At 39.3% G+C, this 12,297-nt stretch overlaps 1 protein-coding gene across 1 annotated transcript; it reads right to left on the bottom strand.

Moving 5' to 3' along the window:
* Positions 1-1,412: 1,412 nt before the first annotated feature.
* On the bottom strand, positions 1,413-11,501 carry LOC131224241 (MLO-like protein 6). Its single transcript, XM_058219777.1, has 10 exons — positions 11,271-11,501; positions 11,112-11,172; positions 9,859-9,947; positions 5,466-5,529; positions 4,713-4,723; positions 4,178-4,351; positions 3,805-3,840; positions 3,623-3,690; positions 2,174-2,234; positions 1,413-2,068 (listed from the first exon to the last, which is right to left on the bottom strand). The coding sequence occupies exons 1-10, from the start codon at positions 11,484-11,486 to the stop codon at positions 1,652-1,654; spliced, it is 1,197 nt and encodes a 398-aa protein (XP_058075760.1). The 5' UTR covers positions 11,487-11,501; the 3' UTR covers positions 1,413-1,651.
* Positions 11,502-12,297: the final 796 nt, after the last annotated feature.

Below are 12,297 nucleotides of genomic sequence, written 5' to 3'. Positions count from 1 at the left end.
ACATGATGTGATTATTTCTAACCTGGCCTAACCCAACCCAAATTTGCACAACACCAAACCCATCTTTGGAGATTATTAAAGACTATAGGTGATGGTTAAGAAAGATAATCAGTAGTCCTAATTCAATAAGGCCCAAATCAAATGTACCAAATAAAATGTCCATATCAAAATCCCTAACTAGAATCCCAAATTAAAATTCCCAAAACAAATTTCGAAATTAAAACTCCTAAATCATAACCCCGAATCAAATCCTATATCATAAATTCCTAAATCAGATACCCAAATCAAGAACCCCAAATGAAACACCCAAATTAAAGTTTAAAAAATAAAAATAAAAATTCAACATGCCCAAATCACAAACCCCAAAGGAAGAGTCCCAATCAAAATTCACAAATCAAAACCTCCATACATTAGAAATGCATCTCAACATGCAAAGAAATATTACAAATCGAATGGTCCATTTGGTTAATACACACAAAATCTGTCTAATGAAAATCCAACAAACACTAAGAGAGGGATCGACTGATAGTAGAGTTAAGGTTTCTGTTAGGAGGGAAGTGAGTGAATGAGATGGAGAGGGTTTGGTAGGGAGTTTTCGAAAAGGGCATGTTTACTAGTAAAATATAACATTTTTCTACTGGGAAGAAGTCAATATTTTTCAGACAAAAATGCTTTTTGAAGGTGAAATGCGAGATATCTATTTCAAATCTCTCATCGATAGAGGAGAATCGAAAAAGATTGTATCTCATAGAAAACGAATAAAGAAATCTCTTATGGGTAGAGAAGAATTAGAAAAACCCTAGAAATGAAGAGAGAGAGAGAGAGAGAGAGGGGATATTTTTGGGATTGGCGGAAATGAAAAAGATGATTTTGCTGGGACCGTTTATCTGGGGATTTTGATGACCGCTGACTTTGTGACCGCCAGTAGATACTTTTACCAATGGCCACTTGAAACCGCCGGCAACTCATATATAAACTAGCCGTTTATGTTGGCCGCTAGTAAACATGCACGTAAATTCCATATTCCTTATAGCGACTGGACTATTTTCAACCATTGATCATTTAAATCTTCTCTATACCTGAGGAGATCAGTAGAGCCATTCCTACTCATTCAGGCCTAGTCCTATAGGGCATTGTTTTTTGACTCGGTGACTTGAACTAACTCATTCAATCTCAAGTCGAGTCACAACTTGCCCGAGTCACGGCAAGTCATGCATATTTTGAGTGATGACTGCGGTATTGAATCTGATTGGGCTTGACCAGCTGGTCTGAGTCGACTGGAACAAGTTGGCAATTCACGACCTAGGGCCAGCGCAAGGACCCAACCCTAACCCAGCCCATTGCCACTCCTAATTCAAATACCTAGAAACTCACAGCTTGACCCATGTTGTCCAGACAATGTATAAAACATCTTAAAAATATCATTCCATCTTTCATACAATATAAACGATTGCTCAGTGCATCACAATCATATTATATTACATAAAATGTCATCCAATGTGTTGCACCATTGCATGGGCCCATTCCACATCCATGCTGTGGCCATTGATGCAATTGCTGTTGCATGGAATCAACGAAAGGTGGCGACGATGGTGTGAATTTCCATAGAAAGAAAGCTGTAGTCCAAGCTCCATAAAAATCATCGTCGTCGTCACTTGGCAAAGGAGAAATCAGCAGAATTTACATTGATTTCATGTTGACCCGTCACCGTTGGCTGTGTAGGAAAGTCTTCCATTTCTCTCTCCAGTTCGGCCCGGCTCCATTGTCCATATTGATGGTAAGATGAGCCCTCGAACATGTGGTCCGATGGGGAGGGTGATCCTTCGGCATCTGAACATTCGTTATCGGAGTGATAGAATCGGCTGTCGACCTCGCTCTGGTGATGGCGTAAGAGATGGATGGGCGAGAAGCCGTGGGTGGGGGTCCTTGGTGTTCTCGGAGACGTTGGTGTAATGGTCCCAGACTGGTTGCGGTTTGCCTTTACGTGCTTTCTAGCAGTGTGGTGCCATTTCCTTAGAGCTGTAGCTACTGTTTCATTGAATATGGTGGGCTTCATGTTTGAACCCATCTGTGGATATATATTATCATGCTAGATTATGATGGCCCACCAGAAATTGCAATGGAATTTCTGATGATGGATGGATATAATGCAAGTGATGGAAAATGTAAATACCTGTGTTACCAATGCATGGAGAGGGAGTGTCACATAGCTGCACGATATTTGTATGAGGACCCTGGTGCAACAAAACGCATGTTGGTTGTTAGAACAAGATGACATTTTTTTTCTTTCTAAAGACTATAATGGCCCACTAGAAAGATCTTGGCTTAGTTGGAAAAATGGTTGGTTGTCCACTCATCGGCTTGGCCACACCATTGAAATTGACATCTCACCCAATGTATGTGCCTAATGCAGGGCATTTTTACACCGGGTTTGAGTAGATTGCCTGTGGGATGTAGGGGTACACTCAGGAGTGGGCGGCCGTGTGAGGCGAGTCTCACTCGTGTGAAGTGAGTGGCTCGTGTGAAGTAGGGCTCATTAGGGATTAGACAGAGGTCCTAACCCATGTGAGGCCCGGACCATGAGATAAAGGGATTAATTCATCATGATCTATCAATTTGAGCTTTTAGAGCAAGTGGTTAGTTGGCTTGCATCTGGTGAGTGGATCAGTTTGGCTTTTGTATCCAATCACAAGTAGTGGGGTAACACTTCGTGCGGCTTACCGTACTATGGGTTTTATGTGATAATTATATATTATGTGTGTCGTGGGGTGTGAATATGTGTATAATGAATAACTAATTCATAAAGAAACACACATGTACAAGATGATCCAGACCATTCATTCATCAGGGACAACCATGAATGGTTCATGCGCCAAAAATCAGAACAATTAGACAATCCTGACCATTTAAAAAGTTGTGTACAACAATCATTGAAATCTGGTGAACATTTACGCACCATTTTATACATGGTTAGGATAATCTGATTGCTGCGATTTTGGTCAGTAGTCCTATGGAGAGATATGACTAATGAACAGTTCAGATCATCACACACATGCCGTGTGTACCGTCCATCTTTCAAGTGTACTCGAGATAGGCCACTCTAATTCTTACCGTTGATGTCATTGCAAAGAAAAATTTTCAATGGGTCACATTCAACTCAATAAATCAAATCAGTGGTCAATATCATCATTTCAGCTAATGATCATTGCATCATAACCCATCTAAAATAGACCCAATGGATGAACGGTTCTGATCATCCAACAACCACTGCATGTAGGCCACATTGGGCAACACATGCTGATAGTTTAGAGTAGATCCCAGACATTACAAGATGATGGGATGATTTTGAGTCCCATTCGACTCGTCTGAGTTGACTCAGACCCATTCCAACCTAATCCAGATCAACACGAGTCACCCCCAACTCCGGCAACTCGGGCTTATTTGGCCTCGGCCAAGTCACAAGTTGACTCAAGACCAGACAAGTTGCCCCCAACTCCGGCAACTCAAGCCTATTCGGCCTCGGCGGAGTAACGAGTTAGACTCAAGACCAGATGAGTCAGTCCGAGTCACCGAGTCTTTTAAGCATGATGATATCACTACACTATCTAGTTATTCAACTCACCCCATTGATATTCTGATAATCACGTCTTCCAAATGCTCATGGAAGCAAGATCGGAGTCCGAATGTATACTGCAAATGAGCAATCCAAACATGTTAGAAAAAATAAGAAGGAAAAAAATAATAAAAAAATAGAAAGAAATTCCAAAGCATCTTGTTTGAATTAAGAAGAGGCGAGATTCTTACCCAAGTCCACACGAAGAAGGCGAGTTGAAATGCATTCTGCAACATTCAAATCATACAGTGTTAAAAATATAAACGAAATTCAGTGGGCCATATGTTTACACTCAATGTGGATTGTGGGCCCATCCTTTTATTCATCCATTTTCTTCCCACTTGGGGCACTTGATGAGTGGACCACACCCAATGTTTGGAAAACAAGGCCCACTTAGAAGCATTTTTATAAGTAATCAAACCGCTTCTTTCCGGGCTAACTTCAATGTAGCCTGATCGCGATTGAATATTAATACAATGTGGTTATTTTAGCTCATCAAAATAGTTATCGCAATTCAATAGTGCATCCAAACATGTCATTAGTGGACATTAGTGGAGTGGGCACCTGAAAAAGAACAAAATTGATGAGGAAGAGTACGAGGCGAGGCCTATGGAACCAGAAGTGTTTGTCGGCGGGTTGGACGACGGGGATGCCCTTAACGACATCACCACGGTCTTGAATCTGCAGCCCCATCCTTGTGATTATCACCTGAAGCTTTGTCCCCACCAGTAGAATGATCTGTGGCCCATAATATCAAATTGTCAATCCAAATGATCAATGATCAAAATCAAAAACCAAATGCAAGTGCCTGCATGTGCCATGCCATTGATCAGAATGGCCTGCCGGTCACTGCTTCCTACCCATGCGGGTTGCCGCCGTTGGGCCTACATGTGTACATTGAGTGTGTAGCATGGGCCATTTCTTGTACACATGTGGCTGTAATTGGGCCCACAAAAAAAAATGAATCGGTCCGCCCGGCCGGCCATCATGAACCGTTTGAACTATGGGCAAGATGAACTAAGGCCCAGCCCATTGACTGCCCCACTGGTTTTAAAAGAGAAATGTAAGGACCAGCTAAATAATGGTTGAGATTACTCACCGTGTGCGTTGCTCATCAGGAAGAGCACAGCGAAGAACCATAATATAGGTATGCAAACATGGCAAACATCTTATTGACTATTTTAACAAATCAATGGACGGTCAAGATCATCTACAGAAAGATAAGTCTTATCAAGTATTTCAACTATCCATTTGGTGGGCCTCTTCGTGGGTTATTTATAATTCTATCAATGAATTGCAAATAGATGGTTAGAAATAAGAATGCAAGCTTTCACATTCAGGTTAATGTGATATTTGCATGGTGGCCCATGAAGTGTTCCTAGACCCAATGGTCAGTCCAAAACAGCCGGGAACGGGTTTTGAATGGTCCACTGTATAAATCAGGCCATGAAATAGGCTCTGGCCGCTTTTAATTTCAGACCGAAACCCACTAATTATAACGCGATATGAGTTAATTCCTTGATTGGACTGGGCCTTAAAAAAATTCTGCAAAACGTAGGCCATGGCGTGACCCACCGTCAAGCAGGCAACGTTACAACCAAGACCCAAATGAGGCCCACCCTTGATTGTAGAGAGAGAGATTATATTAGTAAGATATGCTCACCTAATCCCAACGATGACTTTGAAATCTTCTTCAAGTGATCTTTTGATGTATTTCTGAAAATCGAATTTAGTCGAGCTCTGCGGAGCCAAGTGGGCCTGAAAATTGGATGGATATTATAATAAGCAAAAGGTTATGTGGGCCTTTTTATCAGATGGGCCATATAAAAATCTTAAATTTCCATTATAAAGCCATGTCTCAGGGTTAAGTAGTCCACTTTTGGAACAGACCTCACGAATTGTCTGAAGAAACAAACCTGTAAATATGAAACCGAATTAGAAATTCTATTCAAGAAATTTTTTTTTTCGAAAAAAAAACAAAACCCAAATGGCCATATTTTATTATTCTACGGGTGTCAATGGATCGGCTCTAGGTATGATATATGTGTAGCCGCACCCAAACCCCATCCCATACTTGTACGTTCGGATTTTCCATTTGGACAAATGTGGACCGGTGATTTTTCACCTTCCTCAGCCCAAAAATAAAATAAAATAATAATCAATAAGACAATCTTGACACTTGATTTTGTGGATTAAGATAGATGCTTAAGAAGAGAAATAGAATAATAGTCCACATTCAGCTAAAGAAAAGGATCTTCTAGTCCAAGGACCTATGGGATTTGAAAGAAAGGCCTAACTTAGAGAGAGCCCCTTTGTGTTAGAAGGTTGGGAAAAGATATCATATATTAGGTATTCATTGAATAAGGCATAAAATAAATACCATTATAAATAAAATAATATTAATTAATTAATTAATTAGGTCAAACTTATATGAGAGAAATAGAAAGTAAAAAAAAAGAAAAAAAAAAACTTAATAGTCAAAATTCCACGCATGGGTGACATGACTTTCGGTACATCATGTGTTTATTGTGCAACTTGTTGATTTTAATCACAACCTTTGTAATGAAATATAATCGAGACTTGTTCCAGATTTGGGCATACTAAATCGGCTGGATCTATGAAATTTAAATGACCAAATCAATCGGATCTAATTGTAGTTCGAGGTTTAGGTTGTATGGCAGCCGGTGAACTCGGGAGTGTTTTTTGCTCTCATCGTATATCATAAGCTCGAATAAAAGATGAGGATTTGCATTAGTTTAATAATTAATATACAACTTTTATTATAACTTTATAATAAAGCTTGTATTGAATTATTATTATTTTTTTAAAGTTGAAATATTCGCTACGTTAAGGAAGTTAAAAAATATTAAAAATATCAAGATTGATTGGTAGCGCTTCCCACTTTATAGATGCTCAAGGACAAAAATGGGAATGGAGTAGGTGAGACCCATATGGACATGTGGGTGGGACCCCTGATTGTGGGACTCACAGTGATGTATGTGTATTAAATCCACGCTGTCCAACCAATTTAAAAGCTCGTTTTAGGACATGATACCAAAAATGAAGATGACTCAAATTCTAGGAGTACTGGACCATAGGAAATTGTTGTGATTGAATCCCCGCTAATAAAAACTTCATGGATTCCACAGAAATGTTTATTTGCCATCCAACTTGTTGATAAATAGACCGCACAAATATCATCTTGACCCAAAACTTTTGTAGCCCACAAGAAGTTTTTAATGGTCAATCACTACTGTTTCCTGTACCATGGCTCATATGGGATTTGGAACTGCTTCATTTTTTGGATCATATTGTAAAATGAGGTTTCAATATAGATGGACGGCATGGATGTAGTCACATACACCACAGTGGGCCCACAGTCAGGGGTCCCACCCACCTCCGGATCCCTCTCACCTGAACATCTCCCGCCAAAATTGGGGTGTGTCCACTTAACTGCCGGGCCCACAAATTTATATTGAATTTCGCTCGCTGATCAATTTCTTTGAACCATCTCCCATGTGGCTTACCTGGCCAGTGGACCAGCTTCATTTATTTTAGCCTATCCACAGTTTATGGTGGGGGGAGCCAGAACAGCTGGCAGAAAAAGAAAGCTTAGTTAAAGGAGATGTACTCAACCTCCATATGTAAGTTTCTACCCCCCACACACTGCAAGCAAGCTGAGCTGGCAAGTACGTGGGATATCCGAGTGGTGTGGTCACATGCAAAAATCCATCTAAGCCGTTCATTGAGTTTTTGTCCACAAAAAAGGAAAATTAATTTGACAATCTAGCTAGTGTGAGACCTAATCTCATGTTTATTGGATTCCACGCCCTTATCTTGTCATTTCAAATGATTTTATAAAAATTTAAAGGATTTTCAAAATTCCTAAGAAATTTATATTTTACAAATAATGCCTTTATAATTAAAAATTACAGGGAGGTGCTTTTCGAGAAATGGAATTATAAAGGGGGAAATGGTAATACCAGGTCGACCTCATGGGAACTGAGAACTCCCCGTGATGTCGAGTTGTGTGGACCCCACCGTGATGCATGTCGAACATCAAAACTATGAATTTTATGGGTATCATTTAGGTTATGGGATATGCCAAAAATATCCATATATGGAACTTAGGTGGGCCATACAATGTAAAACCATGAGAAGACATGCCTAAAACATATAAAAGCACTTGGTGGAGCCATATGAGTTTTTTTATGTGGCTGAAACTTGGTATGACCTCTAATACAAGTGGGACACACACAATGGATGGGCTGCATTTGTGAACCACATTTAGATGGACCCAATAACTGATTATGAATGTTTTAATGGGAGGATAACCCCTCTCAACTGTTGTATGTGGTGTGGCCCACAAAAGTCATGGATTAACTTGATTTTTAAGCCCGTGTCCCACCATGGAATGGAGCATCTGACTAATGGGGTAGATTTAGACACACATCACAGTGGGGCCCACATAGCTTGATCTCATGGTAAGTTCTCATGAGGTTGACCTCGTAGTACTATTTCCCTAATAAAACTCAATACACGTAGGGGACTCACGTGATAAACATCATGATGATGGCACGAGCAAAATATCTAAGCCTACATTTTTTTAATTTTTTAATTTTTTTTTTAAATTTATGAATTGGTCCACCCTACGATTGGACCCACACATGTAAGAGACATACCACGTGGGCCTCACAACTTTCATAAAGCATTGCTAGGGAATACTGGTGATTGGAGGCATTAATTATTTGGTAAAATACCTAATTTTAAAGAAAAGAAAAAGAAAAAGCTATTGGTGGCCCACATAAGGGAATCAACGAGGGAATCAGCCGGACTTTTGATACATCAATATAAAAATTAAACACTATGTGCTATCTTATTCTGGTTGACTTGGGTGGATTGAAATAAATGGACCACCGGGTTTCTTTAAAAATCACAATCACGTTCTTAATTGGTAGTATGCTGCATGGTAGTCCGATTAAGACAATTGAAAATGAGAAATGCTCCAGTGCTATTAAGGAACAATAAGTTATGATGCTCCTGGTTGTTTCAGACATATTTTTGTGTGAACCATCTCGACCGCCCATCGCATGCACACACACATATATATCCTCACCTGCGCACCTTCTTACATGGGCCATGAACAGTTTGCACACTTGTCATGGGCACGGATTCCAAATGGTCCACATGATGCGGCATCCCTTGAAACTTTATAGGCCAATTTTCAACCTGATCCAATATTCTAGTAGGTCATATCAAAGAGAAACGCAAATTAAGGGAGGAAATTGTTTCCTTTTTCCATGGCCCATTAGGGTTTTGTATTAGGCTGATTAGGCTGAAAGTTGGGCTGATGAGGTTTCAAGGAGTGCTACATCACGTGGACTGTTCAGATTCCGTGGGTGCTTACATAAGAAGGTACACATGTGAGCATTCCTCTATATGTTGGACTGACCCAACGGACAGTCTAGATCAGTCGATTGGATTATCTTAAGTGTCCCAATACAAATAGGAGTACTGTAGCTATAGTGCTCCAAAGGTGCAGGAGCATTTCTCGTTGAAAAGATGTGTCCTAACTTGGTTTCCCTGTTGATAAGCCGGTACCAATCAACTTGACCCTTGTGCTAGAGGCCATCCTCATTTGTATTTTTACATTTTAGTATTTAAAACTAGGGTCAGTCTCTGAGTTGAATTGAACGAGTCACAACTTGACACGGGATCGAAGAGGCAGACCAAGTCTCATGTCTCAAAAACATGAAGTGGGTGACTTAGCTGAGTTAACTCAGGACCAGACGAGTTAGACTGAGTCTCAATGTCTTAAAACCATGAAGTAGGTGACTTGGCCAGGTCCAAACTCGACTCATGACTAGATGAGTCAGACTAAGCGACCGTGTCTTAAAACCATGAAGTGGGTGATTTGGCTGAGTCACAACTTGACTCATGACCAGATGAGTCAGACTAAGCCGCCTTGTCTTAAAACCATGAAGTTGGTGACTTGGTTCAGTCACAACTTGACTCAGCTCCAAACAAGTCGGACTGAGTCACTACATCGTAAAACCATGAAGTGGGTGACTTGGCCAAGTCACAACTTGACTCAGGACCAAACAAGTCAAACTGAGTCTGGTGTTTTAGAACGATGAAATGGACATGAGGGAATATTAAAAATAAATAAATATATATATATATATATATATATATATATATATATATATATATATATATAAGTGAATGATATTTTGGTTTCTTACAGTCCAGATGAGAACGGGTGATCTGCTCCAAAAGTTCAAGTGTTGTCGTCCGAAGGACGTCTCTCTTGCGAATCGAAACCTCTCTGGATCTGTCAACCACATGAATTTTGCATGTGTCATGTCTCCCACCATTCATGGAAAGAAAATCTCTCTCTCTCTCTCTCTCTCTCTCTCTATATATATATATATATAGACACACACACACATACATATACATATATCAAGAGATATTAAAAAGATGAATCATTGCATACGTGTCACACATGTTATTTACGGTCACAATTGTCATGGTGTCTTATTAATTGTCCATTTTTCTCATACAAGCGTGGTCCGCTTGATGAATGGATTGCCTAATCTATATATGCCATGGTATATTCTTACTCCACTTTGCCTGATGACCACCTCATATCACTTTCACCATTCTCAAGTAGATATGGTAGATTAAGACCATGTCCAATCATATGGGGTCCACCTATAGGTTTGAATAATAGAGACTGGATCCTCTACAACCGATGGAGAATAAGGTTATTCATCTGCATGTAAAAAGTATTTAACTAAGTATAAAAAAAGTCATGGTTTTGATAGGTAGAATACTGGAATGGTAGAGCCATCATGATTAGTGTCACCATCCCTAGTTAGTTAGGATAGGGCTTACAAGTAGGAGTAACGGTTATTCAACTGCCCATATGGGACCCAGCATGTTGTATGCATGCCATCTAACCTAACCATCAAGTGAACCACACCATGATGATGGGGTATATATTATGAAAATCGAGCTTATCCAACCATCGGGTGGCCACACCATATAAAATAATGAATTGAATAACCACCCAAAAACCTCCAAATTTAGGTGATGAAAAATTTAATGGTTAGATTGATCTGAATTTTGGGGCAACCCACTTTCATTTGGGACAATCGCGCTTGACAGGTTGGATTCTGTACATGCACCAAGTAGGCCCCACATGTTCTCTAAAACAATATATAATGATATATAAAGTTACATTCAAAGATGAAAGTAGATTGGAAGCTAAATAAACACAAAAAATACAACCTATGTTTTAAATAAGCATCTTTGCCTATTTAATTCTGTCAATGCCCTTGTGAAGATCGACCTGACTCAAAGTTCAACTGAGTTAACTCAGTCGAGATTCAAATGAACTAGTTGTGCATCACATTCAACAATGATATGGGCACAGCACATTCAAATGATCTGTTGATGATGATTTAAAGGAAAAAAAAAAAACTTTAATGACCATGCGAAAACTGGTATTCCACTGTCTTGGTTTCTTGTTCCCACACTTTCCATTTTCTCATCTGCAATTCAAGCAAAACCACAAAGTTCAAATCTCTCTGTGGTTGACTCTAAAAATAGAATTTCCACAAAAAGAATACAGAAATGTTGGACAGTTTACCTTGGCCCAACCCAAAAACAGGGTGATAATACAGTAAAGCACATGAACAACTGCCAACACGAAGATGGATATGTGGAGCTGATGGATTGCATAGGTTGAAACGAATGCAACTTTACCCTGCAAGATCAACAAAAGGATGACAGATAAATGGCTTGGACCCACTACTTGTACTATAAAATAAAATCTAACCAACAATAGTACTAGGAAATTGCTCATTAATTTATTCTATTTTTTATCATTTTATTTTTAATACATTTTTAAGCTGAAATTGTTGGTGATTTGACTGGATAGAAGGGCCTGCAAAAACAGGTCAAAGTCAAATTCAGGTTTTAAAATATTGCGCCTCTCTTAAGCATTTGTCTACATTTTCTCGACACATCTTGGAAACGCTTGTATTATCTTTTATTTTATTGAATTCACATTCGCGGTGGTTATCTTATTCATAGTATGTTAGATCTAAGACTTCTTTTTGCATGTTTTGCCTACATTGTGCAATGGGATCGCCAGGATGTGTTGCCCCAAGGGCCCATACAAAAAAGATGGTACAATGATTGATACTGTACATCTTCTAAGTGAGCTATGGTCCAATAACCATGCTTCAAAGATGATCCACCTTCAATGCTTAGGAATTTGATTCGAGTCATTTAAAAAAATTAAATCATTTTGATATCCTAGATTCATTTCCTTTTCAGAATCATCTACTCAATGCAAGTTTGTTACGGTGGCCCACATAACCTATCATCCGGAATATGGATGGTTATGATTATCGTCTCCGTTAGCTCGACTAAGTCATGACATGAGTTAAACAAACTCTCAAAATAATGTAAGATCGAATAGACATGAACCTAATATAATATATCCTTATGCTTAAAGTCAAGTGTATTTGAATATGGAATTGGGTTTCCTTGTCAAGCAGATTTGGTGGATCCGTTACTGTGAGGCAAATCATAATGTATGTATTTTATATCCTGCTGTCATCTGTTTTGTGAGCTCATTATAGGGTATAAGGTCAAGAATGAAACAGATC

The sequence above is a fragment of the Magnolia sinica genome, chromosome 13 (assembly GCF_029962835.1).
Source record: "Magnolia sinica isolate HGM2019 chromosome 13, MsV1, whole genome shotgun sequence".
Classification (NCBI taxonomy): Eukaryota; Viridiplantae; Streptophyta; class Magnoliopsida; order Magnoliales; family Magnoliaceae; genus Magnolia; species Magnolia sinica.
The sequence above is the reverse complement of the archived record's forward strand: the minus strand, read 5'-3'. Positions and strand labels throughout refer to the sequence as shown.